We start from the raw sequence: 21,931 nt of genomic DNA on the forward strand, positions 1-21,931 counted from the left end.
GGAGCTCTGAAACAGAGCTCCTTTCGCTGCACGTATCACTGGTGCGGCATTTACACAGCCGTGCCAGCGATACGTAAGAGAAAGGGGCTGAGCAGCCCCTTTCTCTCTCTCCCCACCACTGTTGTGTTATGCCACCTCTCCGAGGCCTGGAAAAGCAGCAGATCAGGGCCTCTGGGGCTGCCACTGTGGCTGCTGAGGCCCTGATCCAAAGGGGCGGTCTGTATCTCGCCCATGATTCTAAGACTGGGAAAGGTTTCCAGAAAAGATAATCAAGAAATTATTATTTGGGGATTAGTTGTTCAGAAAAAATGAATAAGAAGAAGATATGAGACAAGTGCTTAAAATCTCTTCTGGTGAAGTCAGGATAGAATGAAAAAAGGTACCACTTCATACAGTGAATGATTATATTACAGAATTTGCTTCCAGAAGATATGGGGATGGCCACCAACTTAGTTTTAATGTGCCCTTAAAAGTTATCATGGTAATAATGATGACTATGTGTTATCTCAAGAGGTGGCATGTCTTTCAGTACGAGTCACTGGGGAACAATAATAAGAGAGAGGACTATTGTCCGCATATCTTGCATGTTTTCCATAGACCTCGCCTGATCACCTGACAGTAACATGATGGACTAGATGTCCTTTGGCTTGATTCAGTTAGGCTTTTCTTAAGTTTTTTTGAGGGCACATTTTTGGAAACTGAAGCTGCCATAAAAGTTACCATCCATTGTGGTAGGTGTGAAAGGAAACTACTTTAAATGTTTGCTTCATACTTTCTATTATTACTCAAAACCATAATTCCACTCTGGTCCCCTTAAAGCAGTGCTATTCAGTGTAATGGTCCATGGGCCAGGGCCAGTCCACATACTGTAGACTGCTGGTCCCTGGCAGGTTTCAGGGGGAAAAAAGGAACAATTGTAGCCAATGGGCACAAATATCATGCCAGTCTCTGACATAACCGCAGAGGGAAATTGCCAGTCCCCCACATCAAATAACCTGAGAAGCACAGCCCTAAAGAATCATCTTGGTCCTAACCCATCATTCTATTTCATTCCTGGCAGGTAAAAATAATGTAGGTGAACCATTTACATACTGGATAAGACTGAGAGGTTTGTCTTCATAGAAGTAATTTAAATGTAGGCATAAGGGAAGGGAAACCACTCCTCTTTTATCCATTAACTCTTTGGAAGTAGCACCATAGTATTCCAAGTTATATGACTGTTGCTCCAATGATTCCCCCCTCCCCACATCCATTTAGAGGCATGCTTTTGTCTCATTATTTCATCATTTTTGCAGAATAAGAATTTTTACATCCTACAAGAGTGTCTGCCTTATGCAAACCTTGATTCAGATATGCTCTCTTGCTGGTTATAGATAATGATTGAGTAAACCAGTTTAGTAGACAATCTAACACAAGATTCAGTGAAAACTAGGGAAAATAGACTTGTTGCCTGAATTGCAGATTAATCTTCTTCCTCTTTCTCTTAGGTTTCCCCACTGAGAATCTTGCCCCAGCTGTTTGGCAAGGAGGGGAGACTGAAGCATTAACTCGCCTGGATAAGCATCTGGAAAGAAAGGTAACCCTGTATAATTTGTGTAGCAAAACATCCCTTTGGGGAAGAGAAATCCTTGCAGTGTCACATTCCTTAAACTCTGCAGCCTACTGAACTGCTCTAAATTTATTGGATATAAATGTTTATTAGTGACATTAAAATATCCCTTAGCTTCTGAGAGATATCACAGTCCAGTGCTAGTCTTTGTTGTCATCTTTCATACTATTATCTTGTTCAACAATGTTTTTTCATACTTCTGTGCAGCTTATGTCTGTCTGGTACCTGCCAGGTACTGTGAACTAGAACCTCATAATGCCTGTTTGTGGCTATGGCATATGGGAATTTGGGCTCAGAACTCGTAATTGAGTTCTGTATGGACAAACAACTTTTGTTTTCCAGTATTATTATTTCTGCTGTATTTTAAACATTTAAATATTCTGCTGTGCTGAAATTTTAAATAATTTTAAAATATTGATTAAAGATAATAAATATTAATTTTGATTAATGTTTGTATTGATAAACTGGAGAAGGAAAAAGTTGTGCACCTGACATTAATGAATACTGATATATACTACATTAATATACATTACATGTATATGTATACTGATAACTACTACAAACTATATACTGATGGCCAGCATTGTATAATGGTCTGAGACAAGGGTTCGAATCCCCACTATGTCATGAAGACCTATTTAGTAACATCAGGCAAGTCACCCTCTCTCAGCCTTAGAGGAAGGCAGTGGCAGACCTCCCCTAAATGAATCTTCCAAAGAAAACCCAGAATAGGTTTGCCATAAGTTGAAGGAACATAACAACAGTATATACTAACCAACTGTAAAGGTAATGAAATGTACTGGATGGAGGGTACATTCTAACTTTCATGTAGTTCACTTTCTGGCATTCTGTTAGACAAGAATCAAAACTGTAATCAATGTTCTGAAATATCTGACCTGTGTACCTTGACTTCTTTGATAACAGTTAATTGTGTTGCAAAAGCCCCTTCTTTAATGGACACTGTTTGTTAATTCAGTTTAATGAATAGGTGACAGATGATGAAGCATGGGGTCTGAATTTCAAAAGTATGGAAGCAGGCCTAATATATGTGGGATTATCAAGTGTGGCGTGAGGTTTGGATGGCTGAGATACCACCCTGTGATTCCCATTCCTGAGTATTTTAAGATATCCCCAAATGGTGGATTTGGTTGGAGACGTGGTTAGGGACAGAACTCAAAGTGAGAATTTTAGTACAAGCTGAGGGGTTCAAGATCCTGAGAGGCTAGGTTATACTGCAGAGAAAGGCAGTTAAAAGGTTTAAAAAGCCCCCAAGAGAGGACTAAGAGTGGCCTGGGGGAAATGAAGTGTTAGTTTCTGAGGAGAATAGTAGACAGTGAAAGATGAAGCACAAAGAGTTAACGAAGGTGTAAGAAACAAAACTATAATAAAGATTTTGAATGGTTTTGAATTATTGTAACAAATAAGTATAAGGACAAGAAACCACAAACCTAAAACAGTGTAACAAAGTATACCAATAACGTATGAAATGTAAACAACATCCCATACAAGTGATACTGTATTTAAATTAACCTGCAAATAAACTTACATTGTTGTTTCAATAAATGACTGTTTGGGGTGCTTTCAAAGATACAGTTACATGCTACCAACAATGATGAAAATATCTTGAGCAGTTTGGGGGAAAAGTAGGTCTTTGTCACAGATTGGTGGCAGCTGTGGCACAAGTTGAAAAAGGAGTAAAAGGCTTTCAAAAAAGAAAATAAAGAGCTTTTGGGCAGTGCCACATTGTCAAGTAACACTAGTTTATGGAAGTTCACACTATCTGATTTTTAATATTCAATTCTGTATTCTCCCCTCCCCTCTATACTTTCAAGGCTTGGGTCGCAAACTATGAACGGCCACGAATGAATGCCAATTCATTGCTGGCCAGTCCAACAGGGCTTAGTCCCTACCTTCGGTTTGGTTGCTTATCCTGCCGCTTATTCTACTATCGGCTCTGGGAGCTCTACAAAAAGGTAAGAATTGGAACAAAGCTTCCATCTACAGCTTAATTACCCTCACATCTCTAACAGATCATCTTGTGGTAGCAGTTTACAGTGTCTTGGTGTATTCCTTACATTGTAATTGTCCTGCAGGATGGATGTTTCCTGGAGGTTTGTATGTATGTATTTACTGTACATTTGTATGCTTTCTTTCAATTACATTCCGAGGGCAATTTACAAAAAGAATGAAACAATATGTGAATACCAAAAATAGAAAACTAAACATTCCAAAATTTTAAAAGCATAAAACAGTCAGTATGGTTAAAAGTACATCTGAAAAGTTCAGGAAAACAACAAAAAATGTTGTTTGTCTGGTGCCAAGAAGGTAACCAATTAAGTGCCAGGCAGACTGCTCTGGGGAGAGGATTTCCCAATGGATGCCATCCTGAAAGGGCCCTTTCTCTAGTTGCCACTTGGCTCATTTCAAATTATAAGAACAGTCATAGCAGGCCTCTGTCGGAGACCTGTAAAAGGTTTTAAGGATCAATATCAGCACATCAAATTGGGCCCAAAGGCATACTTGAATCAGATGCCATTGGCATAGTGCACAAGTAATGAATTGGTTCCAACATTGTGATAATCTGAAATTCTTTAGAAGTCTGTAGAATTCCAGATTATCCAGATTGTCTAGACTGAGGGAAATAATACTCTATTCTGCTTTGGTCAGACCAAACCTGAAATACTGTGTCCTGTTCTGGGCACTTGTCAATATCAGAAGGATATTGACAAGCTGAGACATGTCCAGAGGAGGTTGACCAAAATGGTAAAAGGTCTGGAAGCCATGCCCTGTGAGGAGCAACTTAGGGAGCTGGTAATGTTTAGCCTGGGGAAGGGAAGGTTAAGAAGGGGCAAGCTTGTTTTTGCTGCTCCAGAGACAGAGCAATGGATTCAAACTCCACGAAAAGAGTTTCCACCTAAACATTAATAATAACTGTCTGATTATAAGTTGTTCAGCAGCTGTTCAGCAGTGGAATATGCTGCCTCAGAGTGGGATGGACTCTCCTTCTTTCGAGGTTTCAAAGCAAAGGCTAGATGGTCATCTGTTGGGAATACAGGTACTTTGATTGTGTATTCCTGCATGGCAGGAGAATTGGACTTGATGACCCTTGCACTATCTTCCAACTCCATGATTCTGGTTTATCAGAACTGAGTATTGTATTAGTGCATCACTGCCACTGTTTATAAGTGGCTAAACAAATCAAAGACCTTTCCATCTGTGATTTGTTGTGACTTAATAAGCTAATTATTCTAATTTGACTCTCCCCAGAGACACAAGTTATGGCATGCTCTTGGCCTTTGATTCTGGCTTGTCAAGGGAAAAACATTCCAAAATGCAAGATTTGTAGATTACAAGAAACATGCTATGAATGGAATATGTTTTGTTTAGCAGTAGGAATGAATATGCAGTCAGCATAATATAACTCTGAATTCTTGTGCATTCTGAACACAATTGGGGGACCATAGTTGCAGAAGGTGATCCTATTTATTACCACTTTATGGGTCTGGAAACATTGAACAAGGACTTATACACTAATTGAACCAGTTTCCCTTCTGACTCCATCTGCTCATTCCTTTTTATGGTCCAGTCATTAAACGGATGGTCCTCTAAACCTGTTGCTGGCTCCAAGAGGAGAAAGAGTGGGGGGAGTAACAGCTTTTTTTTTTTTAATAATCCTCCTTCTTAGTTCCAAAGGACAGTGGGAAAACGTATCTCCCATTGCACCTAAGTTCAGCAATAGTTATAAATAAACACAGGGAAACTAACTTTTAATTCTGAAAATAAGGGCATCATTTTTAGCACAAAGATTATTTTATACAGACCTGAAAATCATCACGTGGAAAGACAATACACATCCTGGATATTCTGAAAGCACATTGTGGTTGTCTCAACAATGGGACAGTGATATGTACAGACTGGTAGGAGTGATCATATTTAATTGGCCTTCTACTACCCAGAAGGAGAGAGTATCTAATCCATAATGAATATCAGATTACCTTTGTGAAATTTTTCCAACTTTATGACTGCTTTTACAAAAGGGCCATTTTATATATTTTATACAGATTCCAGATTTTATACAGATAAGTTAAATGTGTTTGGAGCCATTAAGTGTTTGTCCTACCACTCAGAGTGCAGCCCGTTTTACCTGAGTTGCTTTCTGTGGACTGCATATACAATGAAAACTTAAAGCAAATATTCTAACTCCAGATGATTGTTTTTGGTAAAAGGCTACTTGAGAATAACTGTACTGTTCTGAACAATACTTGCTGTCTTGATCTCTGAATAAATGTCTCCTGCAGAGATTATCAAGTTCATTTAAAAGTTTTGTAAAGAGACAGTTGTGATTGTAGCCTCTGTTCAGGTTGCAGAATTCATCTACTTATATGCAAAAGAGTTTCCACACAGTCTTACTTATTCTTATGCAACTTGCGATTTTTTCATCATCTCTAGGTGAAGCGGAATAGCACTCCACCACTCTCCCTCTATGGCCAGTTGCTCTGGAGAGAATTTTTTTATACGGCTGCCACAAACAATCCCAAATTTGATCGCATGGAAGGGAACCCAATCTGCATTCAGATCCCATGGGACAGAAATCCTGAAGCTTTGGCAAAGTGGGCAGAGGGGAAAACAGGCTTCCCTTGGATTGATGCTATCATGACACAACTGAGACAGGAAGGCTGGATTCATCACCTGGCACGGCATGCTGTGGCCTGCTTTCTGACCAGAGGTGACCTGTGGATCAGCTGGGAGTCTGGCGTGAGGGTGAGTCATGGCAGGTGGAGGCAGAAAGTGTATGTTGTGAACAGGGAGACTTAGGAGTGAACATGGCAGCAAGTGAGCAACTTCAGATATATAGGGTGAGGGACTACTATTTCTAACTGTAGTTGTTATTCTATAAACCTGTATGTTATTGGATCGTATAGCATATCTATATCATTCTTTACTCTACGCAGACTTGGAAAAGTTATTGAGAAAAGCCAAGGAAGAAAACACAAAAGGAGGATAAAAAAATAACCACAGATCATTCACATAACTTTAAAGTAGACAGTGAAGACATTGAAATTGTTAGATTTTCTGTACCTTGGCTCAGTCATAAATCAAAATGGTGAAATCAGAAGCAGACCAGGAGAAACCAGAAGAAGACTAGGAGTTGGCAGGGCAGTTATGATAGACAAAATTTTAAAATGCAAATATGTATCATTGCATTCCAAAGACAGGATTGTCCACACCATTGTATGTTCAGTTTCTACCTATGGTTGTGAAAGCTAGACAGTGAAGATAGCTGAAAGAAAGAGAATTAATTCATTTGAAATATGGTACTGGAGGAGAGTTCTACAGATGCAGTGGACTGCCAAAAAGACAAATTAATAGGTCCTAGAAATATACAAGCTTGAATTCTCCCTAGAAGCCAAAATGACTAAACTGAGTCTGTTGTTCCTTGTATATATCTGGAGAATACATGACTCACTAGAGAAGACAGCAATGCCTGGTAACGTAGAAGGCAATAGGAAAAGAGGAAGACCACATTCCAGATGGACAGACTCAATCAAGAAAACCATGACCCTCAGTCTGCAGGACTTGAGCAGGGCTATTAATGACAGGGTGACTTGGAGGTCTCTCATTCACAGGGTTGCCATAAGTCAAAATCAACTTGAGGGCAATTAATAAGAAATCATTCTCCAAGTCCCGAGTCACTGATTCTTTACCCATAAGATTTGTTGTTTTAAACATGTTTACTCTGCTCTTCAAGTGAAAAGACTGCCATCTTTTGGTTTAGAATTTTGAATGAGACCTCAGTTTTGTAAATCTGTATTTTAGCTTGTGTTTTTAAAGTAGAATGGTGATGTAATTGTGTTTTACCTTTTGTAAACAATAAAAAAATCCTAAAAAAAGGCTGCCATCTAAAATTATATTCCTGACCTATTCATCAAAATATGCATGAACAGTTTAGTATTATCTTTGACATCTTCCACTAAGATCTATCTTGAAGGACTTTTCTCATTGTGTGCCCTTTCTTTTATTTGTTATAGGTATTTGATGAGCTGCTACTGGATGCAGATTTCAGTGTGAATTCAGGCAGCTGGATGTGGCTTTCATGCAGTGCTTTCTTCCAACAATTCTTCCACTGCTATTGCCCTGTTGGCTTTGGCCGGCGCACAGATCCCAGTGGTGACTACATCCGGTGAGCATATTGGTTAATTCTGTCACTGAATCTTATCAGTTCTCTCAACTAAAGTTTTTCAGTTCCATCAGGAAGGGAAGTGGTGGAAATAGAGTTGTTCCATCTTCCCTATTTACAAGAGACTAGTTGCCTTTGGCTCCTCCTTTACTGGAAAAGATTTTGGTCCAGCTGCTCATTATAAGAGCTAGGTTTTGACCCTAATAATTAATGCCTGAAGATTTTTCCCCATTCGTACCACCTCACTGTTTTTTCCCTTTGTGTTGTGGTTTTTAAATTATAAATCTTTGGGCAGGGGTTGTCCTGTATAAGCTGTTCTGGCTGAAGAACAGGTTAAAATATTTTTAATAAGAATTCAGGTCTATTTCTATATGTAATTGGGGCCACTGACAGGATAAATACTTTATTTTCAGTGTTAAATAAGGGTTTCTCAATTTGCACTGCAGACGATATCTACCCAAGCTGAAAGGGTTTCCCTCACGCTATATCTATGAGCCCTGGAATGCTCCTGAATCAGTGCAGAAGGCAGCAAAATGTGTCATTGGGGTAGACTATCCTAAACCCATGGTGAACCATGCAGAGACCAGCCGACTGAATATTGAGCGCATGAAGCAGATCTACCAGCAACTATCGCGTTACAGAGGCCTTTGTAAGTACTTGCACCTACATAATACTTTTGATTTGTGCTATAGACGATAACATATTCTTATGCCATTTAGTTTGTATAAGATAGAAATAGTTACTTACCCACAGGAAGCATCAGTGCTTCTTGCAGGCCCATGTACTGCTTGGTGTAGTGGTTGTAAGGGCAAAGGAAAGTGGAGGTAAAACTGTAACTGAACAGCACTTACGGTCTGCTAGGGATCTCTCATGTGTAGCATACATTGATTGTGGTAGTTAGGATATGGTCAGAACCTTAATCTTTTATTGCTATGGATCATCTCACTTTGGCAGGCATCCTGTTATTCAGTTATGATGTTGTAAGTTAAACTTATAACCTTGTAATTGGTTTTATTCACATTTATGATCATGGTACTATTGCTACAATTGCAAAAGCCCCCAAATCCCATCTTAAAATCCAGCCAGCTGCATCAATGAACAGGGGTGCTGAAGTATGATGTGTTGAGGCTCTCCTGCCAGTAGGCGACAACATGTTGACAAGTTCCAACAAGACCCCACAGGGCTACCTGCTTCTGCCGCTCATATTACACCTCACTGTCAGGAGAGGGCTGGGTGCATCATCCTTCAGTTTCTTGCTTTCCAGAACCCACAGAATTCTCTCCCTTGGTGCTGCTGGCTGGATTTTAAATTGGGTTTAGGGGATCAGGTTGAGAGGAGGGGTTGTAACCATGGCATTATGGCTGTGAATCTGATGCAGTGTCTTAGTCTGTAGATTTATCAGGAAAGTAAACGTATAGAAGAGTGATAAATAAACCTTGTAAAAATAACTTTAAAATCCAGAAAAAATACCAAATAAAAATCCTTCCAGGATAAACAAAAGATCATTCCTGTTTTTTTTTTTAATTTATCAGTGTTACAATGTATACCTATAATAGGTAGACAATTTTCTAGGCATTTTTAAAGATATTACAGCAAGTTGTGTCACTTGGTGCTCGGCAGACTTATCTTTCTGACAATATAAATCCAGATTATAGCGCGTGGCAAGTATAATGGGCAAATAATTTCTCTCTGAAACTGCTAGTGTTTGTATAAAACATAAATGGCCAGTTATATGGTCAGAATTACATGCCAGGTACTAAAGAAGATGGTCATGTTCTTCACTGGATCAGTGTTCAACCAGTTTAACATGTTTCTCACACTATTGTTTTCTGCCATTACTTCCCAATATTATAATTTTTACAGCTGCCCTCTGGCTGTAAGTATATGCTTGCATAGCTGAACCTTAATGGAAAGCTGAATTGAACTATTGTTGTTTGGATGTCTGACAGCTTTTAAAAAAAATTGAATGATTATACTGAAATGATAGCTTTTGATATATGAAGTTAATACGTGTTACTGGGTTAAGATTACTGCTTCAAATAGCATTATACTAGTGAAGCACGTTCAGCAAGTTTGTTTTTTGTCTGTCAGATTCATGAGCCCTAGCTAGAATTGCACCAAGTGATACATCTATGTTATTAAAAGCTATAACAAGTGGGTTTCAGGATGCAATGAAAGCAATTTGTTGTTGTTGACATGCCTTCAAGTCAGGTCCAACTTATAGCAATCCTATCATAGAATTTTCTATACGTCTTCAGTCTGAGGAAGTGTGACATGTCCAAAGTCACCCAGTGGATTTCTATGTCTGAGCTGAGAGTTGAACTCCAGGAGTCCTAGTCCAGCACCCAAACCACTACACTACACTAACTCACAATGAAAAGACATACTAGTTCCTAAATGCAAACACTTACCTTGGTGCTTTTTTCCCTTTAGGCTTATTGGCTTCTGTCCCTTCCTGCATGGAAGACCTCAGCAACCCAGTCACAGACCCTTCCTTGAGCCAGGGAAGCTGCACCAATACAAGTAAGCTGGTGTTTTCTGTAAATTATGTGATCCTTTTAATGGTGTTTTGAGAGCCAAACAAGTAAGTTTAGTTTCTGCAAGATATGGAGATGGTAGAATCTAGTTTTAACTCTTTTCTGATAGTGTTGCTTCAGACTTGAGTGGTGCCTCATTCTCCAGAGGTTCTGTCATCTCATGTGGGGCAGCAAATAGTTTCTGTGCTCTGCTGTACACACTGCTGCTCCAGATGGCATAAGAATATATTTAAAGAGAGAAACTGGAATTAACTGATACATACTTGAAATGGTTGCCAAGATTTAAAAGAGAAAAGATCAGTATTGCCTTTTGATGCTAAAATCTGAAGTAAAACCATAAGGGAAATGCGTATAATTCCTCCTTTATAATGCATTTTCCTATTCAATTGGTATCTGCATCTTTCTGTATTGCAAAATCTTTGCACTTTTGCTGCTCATTGAAGCTGCTGCCAGTCCCACAAAGCTTCCTGAAACCACAACCAACCTGCCACAGTTTTCTTTTTAAAATGGCAGTATTTTCCAGTGGTTTTCACTCAGAGGATTGACAGACAGCTCTCCCAGTGCACCAAAAAAAATAAATAAATGTGGAAACACACACACACAAGCCCCCAACCACCTCTTTTTTTCTCAGAGTGCCTCTCAAAATGGTGACAAAAAGTCCATTTGCTACTTTAAGAGGCACTCCGAATTAGAGGTATTTTGGCATACTGGGGGATTCATCCTGCATTAAATTTGGGTGGGGAGAATTGGCCCCTTGTTACTATGGAGTTGCCCACCTCTGCTCTAGAGGAACTTTAAAGTTATAGTATTTTTAAAACCTTTTTGTAGCATTGAGGCAGACTCATTGTGGCCAGACGTCTCCAAAACGGAAGCACGATGTTATAGAGGAACATAATGAAGAGTTGTACAAACGAGCAAAGGTGATGGCTCCACAAATTCCAGTGAATCCACGGCAATAAATTGTTCATGTAAGTACTTAGCATAGGCTTGGAATTAAAATCCACATGGTTAACCAATTAAGTTACTTAGATTTCTCTTCCAAGAATACCATTTCTTCAGCGTTACAGCTGAAGGATGAAAACAGGAATCCTGTGCTTGGAGTCCTGGGACAGCTCTCATGATTCCAACAACCCAGCATGCCCAACACTTATCATCCACTCTGGACTACCCTTGAAATCTTTCATTCTGGCCTCCTGCTCCATGTAGTAACACTAACCTCCATTTTGATGGAGCATGTACTATTCTTTAGGAGCATTCTGAGAAATTAAAATGGTGGCTAGGCCTAGCTGACCTGCCTAAATATTCTAAAGGCACCAGATCCCCTCTGATCTTGGAAGCTAGACAGGGTCAGCTCTGGTTTGTATTTGGATGGGAGGCCACCAGTGAAGACTACATAATATAGGCTATATTTCAGAGGAAGGAACTGGCAAAACCACCTCTGAGAATACCTTGCCGGTAAAACCCTGTGAAATTCATATAGTCTCCCTAAGCTGGCAAGCGACTTGAAGACACATGCAAACAAAAATGCCCTAGCTGAAGCACCCCTGCCAATTCAGTTTTCTAAGACCCAATATTGCAGGTGGGGGGAGGTTTGAGTTCTACCTCTGCTGCCACCAAATATGAAGATTTCCACTGATCTCATCCATGACCACCAAATGTGAGGGTTTTCTCTGCTGCCAATGTAAAGACCACCTTCTGTTCCACCACCATGGCCACCAGCTCTGGGGACCTTCTAAGTGCCATCTTGGTTCCCATGTCATACATTATTCATCTTTTATCCCCACTGGACACCATTACTCCTTAACTGCTGCCTCCTCAGACACGATGTCTGAACACAGGTTTTCTAATACAGTACATAGCATTCCTGGATGCCAAAAGTGTATGATACAAAAATAATACATTATTACCAGATTTGAATATAACATAAATTAATTATTAATACATTTAAAACACATCTCTCACTCTTACCTCCAAGTGAAATCCGACCCTTTCTAGCTGTCCTAACCACTCAGACTCTTAAAACCCTCTATTTTAAAGCTCCACAGTAACCCTGTGAAGTAGGCTGATAGAAAATCAGTGACATGAATAAAGCCATTTTTGAAGCTTATGACTTAGTGGACATTTGAATCCAGGTCTCCTTGATCCAAGTCAAACATTCTGTCCACCTAATTCTTTGACTTTCCTTCATACTTAGAAGTCATTTATCATTCTGTTATTCCCTGTATTCCTTTTCAATGTTCTTTTTGTGTTTTTATTAGTAATTGTTTTCCTCCTTTCCCATTTAGAACTAGAGTTCTTCAGCTTGGATTGTCTTTGTCTCCCTCTTAACCGTATTGCTTTTTCTCTTAACATACATGATCCCTTTTGTTCATTGACCTGCAATTCTACACCTCTGCTACTGATCTGTTTTCATTATGTCTTGTTCTTCTGACTTGATAACCTTTCAGTTACCTTATCTAAAGCTGATGTTGTCTGTCAACCTCTTTTATCTGTACCTTTTTCACCTTTTCTTTAAGTTTCTGAGTACAAAATTGGATTTCTTCAGATTGTATACTGCTTCCTTTTCCTTTGGGCTGATACACTTTGTTGCCAACTTGTTAAAATGGCCGTTTTGGGAGACTTCTTGCAAATACATTTGGGTTTTTCCCTGCTTGACTGCTGTAATTGTCATTCCTGTTTGCCTCTTTCTCTTTATTCTGTCTCTTTTGATGTTCATTTGGATTTTTTTTTCTGAGTCTTGTTTTGTCCACATGTTTTGTTTCATCACATTATATTTGTTGGCATAATTCTTTATGACTTGATTCAGTTTGTTACTCTTAGTTTTCAAAATGTGCTCAATGGGGCTTATTCCAGTGTCTCCTCCCTCTATTTCTTTCCTTTCTTTCTCGTAATATCCACTCTGTTAGTACATTCCTTTTGGCTAAATAGATTTTGAAACTCACCAACTGTTACTGCCTTCTTCCTTGCAAAGTTCTGTATGACATCTTAAAGCACCCTTCTTCTACTCTCTTAATTTCTAGCCTGTGCTTCTCCTTGCTTCTTAACTGCCTTACTTTATTCTGATAGCAAGTTGGCAGCTGAGTTAGTTCTTTTAAAGCTAGTGCTTCAGATACTTCACAAATACAGACTGTTGTTAGCATTATTTCATTGATCATCAGCTGGTGGGTTGGTAGATACAAGTGAGGCACGCCTTGAGCTAAGGTCGACCATATTGATACATGCTGCATGTGAGAGTTAAAAGTTGATCTGACAATTATTCCAGTCTTTCTGAATAAGGACTAGGAAGCACCATTTCACTGGAAGTCAGGGCCAAAACAGATGGCCTTGAAGGCATGGCTTCAAGCCACCCCAGAGAAAGCTAGACTGGGGCTGCAGCAACTGCACACCATGGCCCAGATCTGGCATTTTGCCACTCCTTTTTCAGCTGAAAAAATGCCAGATTGGGGCCACAGTGTGCAGTTGCTGAAGCCCCAATCCAGCTTTCTCTGGGGTGGCTTGAAGCCATCCCTTCAGGGCCATGTGGCATTTTTCCAGCCGAAATAGGTGCTCTTTTTGCCGCCACCATGGCTCTTCTGCGTGCCTGTGGCATGCAGTGTCTGGTCGCTGCGCCACAGGAACGCCGCCCGCTATCTGGTCAGGCGGGCAATGTGATGCCGGATTGGGGGCAGCATTGGGGTGTGTCATGCCCCCACACCGCCCCCAAGCCGGCATATTGCGCATGTCTGTTTTGCCCTTCAGTTTGTGCTTATGGAGTAAATCGCCCCACTTTCTGTAAGGGTGAAAACATTAATGTCTGCATTCTTTCATTTCTTTACAGATTGAAATGGGAAATTAACAAGGCAAGAAACATATTTTGGAATGGCTGCTACAGTGGTTGAGAAGAATTTCTGCCAGAAGGATTAGAACATTGACTAACAACATTATATCTCTTAAGTGTGTGGATGTTTAACACAGCTGCAATACCACAACTCTTAAACTCCTGTGCAGGATGCAGTGAGCAAGGTTTAATAATAAGGAGAAAGTGTTGGAAAACAAATCTCTGGCTCTCCTGAGAGACAGTTGGAATCAGCTCACAAAAGACTTGGGATAATACTTTGAATTCCAGTTACCTCCGTTTACCATGGTGCTCCATTTACCATGCAAAATACTTCATGGTGCTTTCTCACCATAGTTCCAGGAGCTGCAACTATTAAACACTCCAGAACACAGTCTCTTGACATTTGAGCAAAATGCAAGAGCATAATGCATCAGATGGTTATCAATAAAAATGTGTGGTTAGCCTAAGGGTAGCATGTGTTGATGTATATAAAGGGACAATATAGTAACAGCAATGACCAATTTGATGTATAGCACTAACAGTGGCATTTGGATGGTTGGAATGTCAGTAACAGTGTGTTAGACCTAAAAGACCAGTACAGCTCTTCCACTGCATAGAATTCTTGTTGCCTAGATTATGAAATTTCCAGATGATGTGAAAAGACACTTTCTGGACATCATTTTCCTATAGGAAGGGCTATGTGTTGCAGTTCCACAGGCAAACAGAATCTAGTCCTGGTCACAGAATGTCGCTTCCTTTTAAAACAAAAAACCAGCTTTCATCCCTCCCCCCCAAAAAAAAAGCAAATTGGGGAAAATAGAGACAAGTACATGCTTAATAGGTGAGCCAAATGAGAGCTGAATTTTGTATAATCAAGACCAGGGGTAGGCAACCTGCGGCCCACGGGCCAGATGCGGCCCGGCAAGGCCTTGGGACCGGCCCCAGCCTGGTCCTGCCGCCAATTGCCACCGGGGCCTTTGGGGGGCAATTGTCTATAGAAGCCTCAGAAACATGCATTTATATTAACATTTTTTAAAAAATCAGCAAATTTTTTCGCGTGTCCTCCATTTTTTTTAAAAAAGTGTCTTCTATTTGAAAATGTTGGCCTACATTTGTCCTGGTTTATTTATATATTTAATTTTTTTAAAAAACATTTAATTATTTATTTTTTGGCTTCGGCCCCCCCAGTTGTCTGAGGGACAGCAACCCGGCCCCCGGCTCAAAAAGGTTGCCTACCCCTGATCAAGACAATAGCTTCAGTGCCCTAAATAGCTTCTTGTCTCTACCCTTGACTTGTGGAAATTGAATAAGATATGCAATGTGAGTGATCACACACGTTTTACTTGCATACTTTATATAGTTCACAAAACTGCATTTCTTGCACACACACAAAAAAACCCTCTGGATTTTTGGAGTGGATTTTTAAAAAATGCACAGACCATAACACACTCCTGCCTATGTCTTCTTATAAAATTTAGGAGCTGTACTTCGTTTTGGAAGACTTCTCCAATTTGGACTTTATCCTTTTTACTGTAAGACATTTTTTGACATAGATTGAACAAGCTTCCTGGGGTGACCTTTTGTAGAGTTAATGCATTGCTGGGACTAAGTGAAACTAAAAGACCTCTCCTTTGCAGATTATTCACTCAGCCCCCTTCTGGTGTGGTTAGTCCCTCTTCCCAGCTGTAGATTGCTGTGCATTTGTGCTGTTCTTTCTTTGTTTTTGTTTTTTTAAAATTACTTCCTGGGTCTTGTATCATGCACTGCATGCCTTGCAATTACCTGATTTGAATTCTAACCAGACAGCATCATAGTTCCTTCAGGTTATTGATCACTTTCCCTTTATTTGTTTTCATTGTAACCTTGCAGGGTTACTAGAACCCCCCCCCCCTTCCAGAACAGTGGGAAATAACATGCTTGTGGCCTTGAGATTTGTTTCATGTAGCTGACACCATGCAGTGAAATGAGCTGGCCTGTATAAGGGACTTCGATCCTTTTAGCAGTTAGATTCCAAGTAACGTATCACAGATGAAGTAATGCTACCAGCCAGCATAGCTATGAAATACCTTAATAGGCTGCTTCCTTATGTTACTGGGTCTATTAAAACTGGAGACTAGACATTGGACCAGCTAAACATTCAAAATGTGAAGGTGAAGAACAAACCTGGTAATACCTGAAGCCTTGAAGAGCTGTGGAAACAGCAACATTCTACTGAAGAGGCATGTGGAAAAGTTCATCCAGGACGCTTCTCCACTGAAATTCTTGGATACATTTCTCAAGTAGGAGAGACCTACTCTTCAGGCCTCTTTTTGGTGTCCTGATTTCTGGTTTCTCCCTAGGGGCAAGCCAAGTATAACCTATGTGATTTGATGTTCTGTGTCCTTCTAAACTACTCAAGATGAAATGGCCCTGTTCCCTACCACAGAGTAGGAGAGAAATGCACTTTCTGCACTACAGATTCAGACTGTGACTTCTCTTCTTTGAAATGTTTTCCTGCTTTTACAGTTGTGTTGTAACTATTAACTTGTTTTTATAAACGTCTTTAATCCTCTGTCTATTGTTTTGTTAATTTTTATTGATAATGAATCTAGTAAGTTCGGTATCATTGTTTTGTATTCAGTAGTAGAAAAGACTGGTTAATCAGAAAATAGGTTTGGGAATTGAATACACAGCTCTAGAATAATGTACAGCTGTCTTTCGGCGCCTGAAAGGGAGGGAGGAGTTGAGCCGGTGGGAGCGGCTCTCTCTACTAAAGCCGGCCCGCCGGCCCCCAACCCGAGGACGCCGCCACAGACCAGCTGGGCGCGCCCCCGCATCAGGAGGACTCTTTTGCCGCCCGCGGCGCCTGAAAGGGAGGGAGGAGTTGAGCCGGTGGGAGCGGCTCTCTCTACTAAAGCCGGCCCGCCGGCCCCCAACCCGAGGAAGCCGCCACAGACCAGCTGGGCGCGCCCCCGCATCAGGAGGACTCTTTTGCCGCCCGCGGCGCCTGAAAGGGAGGGAGGAGTTGAGCTGGTGGGAGCGGCTCTCTCTACTAAAGCCGGCCCGCCGGCCCCCAACCCGAGGACGCCACCACAGACCAGCTGGGCGCGCTACTATATTCGCCTAGTTTTTTTTTGTTTTTTGGGTTTTTTTGGCGAATCACTGGCGTTCCTTCCTAGGAGGAACAGGAATCTATTTTGCTCACCAGTTTGTTATATGGTTTGAGCTGGGTTTTTGCAACTCGGGGTAATTTTGGGTTAGTCGTTGTTTTTAGGAATGACATCTTCTGCTGTCTTCCTTTGTTGTTGCGGGTTTTATTGTTATTATTGGATTTGGGGGTGGGAATGGGATATGGGAGGCCAGCTGTGGTGGTGGACGCATATGTAATGGGAGCCCCGATTGAGATTGTGCGGGGCAAGGGGAGGTATGGCGGTAGGACTGTGGATAGGTGTTTAAATGGAAGGGGAGATCGATGTGTGATACTGAGACCTGGCTGGGGCCTGAGAGAGAGGCAGTGTGGGCCCAGGCCCTTCCAGCCGGGTACTCAGTTAAGGACCAGATCAGGTTAGGTGGGCGGGGGGGCGGTGTTGCCTTGGTCCATAAAAACACTCTTTCCTTAACCAGGATCCCAGTCCGGAAAACAGATCACATCGAATGTATTTACCTGTCCCTGAAGGCCAGAGACAGTCTAGGGATTCTGTTGGTCTACCGGCCACCCCATGCACTAACAGACTCCCTGGCCGAGCTGACACAGCTGGTCTCGGAACTGGTGTTGGAGTCCCCTAGGCTTCTTGTCCTGGGGGACCTCAACATCCCTTTCGAGGTCAGTGATACTCCAACAGGTGCGGCTCGGGAGTTCATGGCAGCCATGGGCCTGTCTCAATTAGTCTCAGGGCCAACTCATTGTGCTGGTAATACTCTTGATGTGATCTTCAGTACGGACATGGACGCTCCGTGGGTAGAGATTTCTAATGTCTCTCCCTTGTCATGGACGGATCATTTCCTGGTTGAGGCTAGAATCAAGGCTTCTACCATTAACCCTCCCGGGGGTGGCGGACCTATTAGGATGGTCCACCCTCGAAGGCTGATGGAACCCATAAGGTTCCAAGAAGCCCTAGAGGGGTATACGACTGGCTCTGACGGCGATTCTGTTGATGCCCTAACCGACATCTGGGATACTAATCTCTCTAGGGCTATACACAGTATCGCTCCCAAGCGTCCTTTCCGGCCTGCTTCCAATAAACAACCCTGGTATACGGAAGATCTCAGGGCAAGGAAGCGGGTCGCGCAACGACTAGAGCATAAATGGCAAAGACATCAGCGCTTGTCTGACAGGACACTCCTTCGCTCTCATTTGAGAGCTTATGGAGTGGCAATACGTGCAGCAAAGAATTCCTTCTATGCTGCACGTATTGCGTCCGCAGAGTCGCGTCCGGCAGAGCTGTTCAGGGTTGTGAGGGAGCTAACTCGGCTCCCTCCCACCCTGAGCCCTATTTTGGAGCCATCTAAAGCCTGCTGCGATGATTTTAACAACTTCTTTGCGGATAAAATCTCTCGGGTAAGGGCTGATCTCGACGCCAGTTTTTGTGCAGATCCTATAGGAGAGGTGTCCGAAGCATCCGTGGTCCCTGTTATACTGGATCACTTTGAGTTTGTTAGTACCGATGAAGTGGACAAGATCCTCCGAAGTGTTAGGAGGACGACTTGCTCTCTTGATCCCTGTCCCTCATGGTTGGCAGCTCAGGGGGGAGATGTGGTGCGACTAATGTTACATCACATAATTAATACATCTCTAAGTGAGGGTCAGTTTCCATCTAAATTAAAATTAGCAGTGGTTAAACCCCTGCTAAAGAAGCCCTCCTTAGACCCCCTGCTTCATAATAATTATAGACCCATCTCGCTGCTACCTTTCTTAGGGAAGGTGATCGAGAGAGCAGTCGCCTTCCAGCTTCAGTCGATCTTGGATGACACCGATTTTCTGGACCCATTTCAAACTGGCTTCCGGGAGGGCTATGGAGTTGAGACCGCCATGGTCGCCTTAGTTGATGATCTCCGTCTGGGCATGGACAGGGGGAGCGTGTCCCTGTTAGTGCTCTTGGACATCTCAGCGGCCTTCGATACCATCGACCATGGTATCCTTCTGGGACGCCTGAGGGAGTTGGGAATTGGGGGCACTGCTTTGCAGTGGTTCCGTTCCTACCTCTCGGGCAGGTCCCAGATGGTGGATCTGGGGGACTGTCGCTCCGATAGGAGGGCCCTGACATCTGGTGTCCCTCAGGGAGCGATTCTGTCCCCTATGCTATTCAACATTTACATGAAGCCGCTGGGAGAGATCATCCGGAGACATGGGGCGCGGTGTTATCAGTACGCTGATGACACCCAGATAATTTTCTCTATGTCTCCGACTGATGCAGTAACTAAGGATGGCATCTCTCCTCTAGATGCCTGCTTGGCGTCGGTAATGGGCTGGATGAGGGAGAACAAACTCAGTGTGAATCCAGGGAAAACGGAAGTACTGGTGATAGGTTCCCCGGTTTCGGGTGGTGAGATCTGTCACCCGGCCCTGAACGGGGTCACGCTCCCCCTGAAGGACTCGGTGCGCAGCTTGGGAGTACTCCTTGATTCGTCGCTCCAGCTGACTTCTCAGGTGGATGCGACGGTCAAGAGTGCCTGTTATCAGCTTCAGCTGATACGCCAGCTGCGTCCCTACCTGGACCAAAAGGACCTAGAATCTGTTGTACATGCTTTGGTAACCTCTCGATTGGATTTCTGCAACGCGCTCTACATGGGGCAACCCTTGTACCAAACTCGGAAGCTGCAATTGGTGCAGAATATGGCAGCTAGATTGGTCGCTGGTAGCTCCAGGTCGGACCATATAACACCTATTTTAAAAGACCTTCACTGGCTGCCTATCCGCTTCCGAGCTCAATACAAGGTGTTGGTTTTGACCTATAAAGCCCTAAATGGCTTGGGCCCAGGGTACTTGGAGGACCGCCTCTCCCCATATAATCCACCCCGCACACTCAGAACATCCGGGACTAAATTGTTGGAGGTCCCTAGGTCTAACCTTACCCGGACCTCACAGAGGGCTTTTACTACTGCTGCCCCTTTACTTTGGAATAAGCTCCCTGCAGAGCTTCGCTCCGCCGCCTCATTAGCTGTTTTTAAAAAACAGCTGAAAACATATCTATTCCGGCTGGCCTTCCCACCTTAATTTGTTTGTCTATTCTCCCTGCCCCTTTTTTTCCCTTCTGACCCTGGATCGATGTACCTTTTTTGCATTCTTCCTCTGCCCCTGATATGTGTATTTTCTTATTTCACTGTTTCCTGTTCCTGTTTTTTGTAGTAATGGTTTTTAACTGTTATATTGAATTTTTAATCTTATTGAAATGTTTTTTATAAATTTTGTAAGCCGCCCTGATCATTTCCATGGAAGGGCGGGGTAGAAATAAAATTTATTATTATTATTATTATTTCACCTTTAAAAAAAAACTACTGGCCACATGGAGCACCCCATGATGTGCTGGTTATATTCCATTCAAAATTGCAGGCTTTGGTTCTAAACAATGGAAAACAAATCAAGTTAAAAAACAAACAAAATGGGGGGTGGGCGGGGGGGAAGTGTCTGACCAAAACCATAGAATGTTAAAGGGCTCTAGCTGTATGCCTGGAACAAAAGTCACCAGTGGAAAACCTCACTAAGAACAGTTATACTGTTTATGCAAGACCATTATTATTATTAGTAGTAGTATGCTTTATCTGTTTGATTCTTTACACAGTATGAATGACACATCCCTTCCTTGAAAGCTTAGTATAATATAATGGAGTTGTTTCAGTTACAATTTCTTAGGCTTTGTCGTACTACTCAAGAAATGTATAGGCATTCCAAGAATCTTCTTCCATTTACAATGTGCCATTCTTGTTGCACAGATTAAATTATTTTATCATCAAGTTTTCAATGTAAAAAGCATAAACAAGTGATTTACCACCAACTTCTTTTGCACAGTAATAGCATCTTTAAAGTTACCTGTGGTGCCACTGCCATTGTCTGTGAGAGATCCTCCACCAGTCACACACACACACACCGCTGCTGCTGCTGCTGCCGCCTAGTAGCTGTTTGGCACATTTAGTCTAGTTCTTCAGCAAAAGTATGGCTAACATGGAAGACACTGCCAGCAGCAGTACTCCATCAGTATAGCTTTTTGCCTCACCACAGCATGCAATCCCACCGCCATGGAAAGGTATTGCAAGCAAGAAGTTGAAAATGTTTTAAAAGACATTCCAGAATTAAGCAGTTTGTGTTATATTCCTGTTTGTGTTCAGTTTCCATAATTCCTTTTCTGGTCTCCCCCCCCCCCCCCCCCCCAGTCCTGTTCAGCAATAGTAATAAATTATGTAAAGAGATCATTCTATGAAGTTAGTTAGAAAACTAATTCATTAGATTCTGACTAGGTATGGTAATCTGAAAGCAGTGACATACTCAAGTATTGGAGCTTTTAGATTAAAACATTTTATTCTATATATAGCTGAACTCTCTATACCCTTGTGTATTTATATTTTCTCCATATGATTCATAGGTTTAACTCTACACTGTTGAATAGAGTTTTTTCATCCTCCTATTGAGATTTAAATATTTAAATAATGTCACAAGCATTCACTTTGTGGTATGCATCCCACTTTCTTGCTGACCAAAGGTTGCATAATGACTACTGTTAATACTAGTTCTCAAAGGAAATTCTGAGAGCTATTCAAATGTATCTCAGCAATAGGATTTTGCCATTTACCTTGAGGAGGCTGTGGACTAGCATTTA

General features: G+C 41.8%; 1 protein-coding gene across 2 annotated transcripts in view; it reads left to right on the forward strand.

Moving 5' to 3' along the window:
* Positions 1-16,692, forward strand: part of LOC149314632 (cryptochrome-2) — a 38,067-nt gene extending 21,375 nt beyond the window's left edge. Inside the window, exons 5-12 of one of the 2 annotated variants that reach the window (XM_089521506.1) lie at positions 1,488-1,576; positions 3,442-3,582; positions 6,059-6,370; positions 7,639-7,790; positions 8,234-8,436; positions 10,221-10,310; positions 11,153-11,292; positions 14,142-16,692. In XM_089521506.1, the coding sequence (XP_089377632.1) occupies positions 1,488-1,576; positions 3,442-3,582; positions 6,059-6,370; positions 7,639-7,790; positions 8,234-8,436; positions 10,221-10,310; positions 11,153-11,283 (1,118 nt within the window). In that variant the 3' untranslated portion in view covers positions 11,284-11,292; positions 14,142-16,692. The remainder of the gene's footprint in view (positions 1-1,487; positions 1,577-3,441; positions 3,583-6,058; positions 6,371-7,638; positions 7,791-8,233; positions 8,437-10,220; positions 10,311-11,152; positions 11,293-14,141) is intronic. The other variant, XM_089521507.1, reaches the window with a different exon arrangement.
* The last annotated feature ends 5,239 nt before the right edge of the window (positions 16,693-21,931 follow it).

The sequence above is a fragment of the Sceloporus occidentalis genome, unplaced genomic scaffold (genome assembly GCF_023333645.1).
Source record: "Sceloporus occidentalis isolate IW3139 unplaced genomic scaffold, rSceOcc1.0.p SCAF_4, whole genome shotgun sequence".
NCBI classification, from domain to species: Eukaryota; Metazoa; Chordata; class Lepidosauria; order Squamata; family Phrynosomatidae; genus Sceloporus; species Sceloporus occidentalis.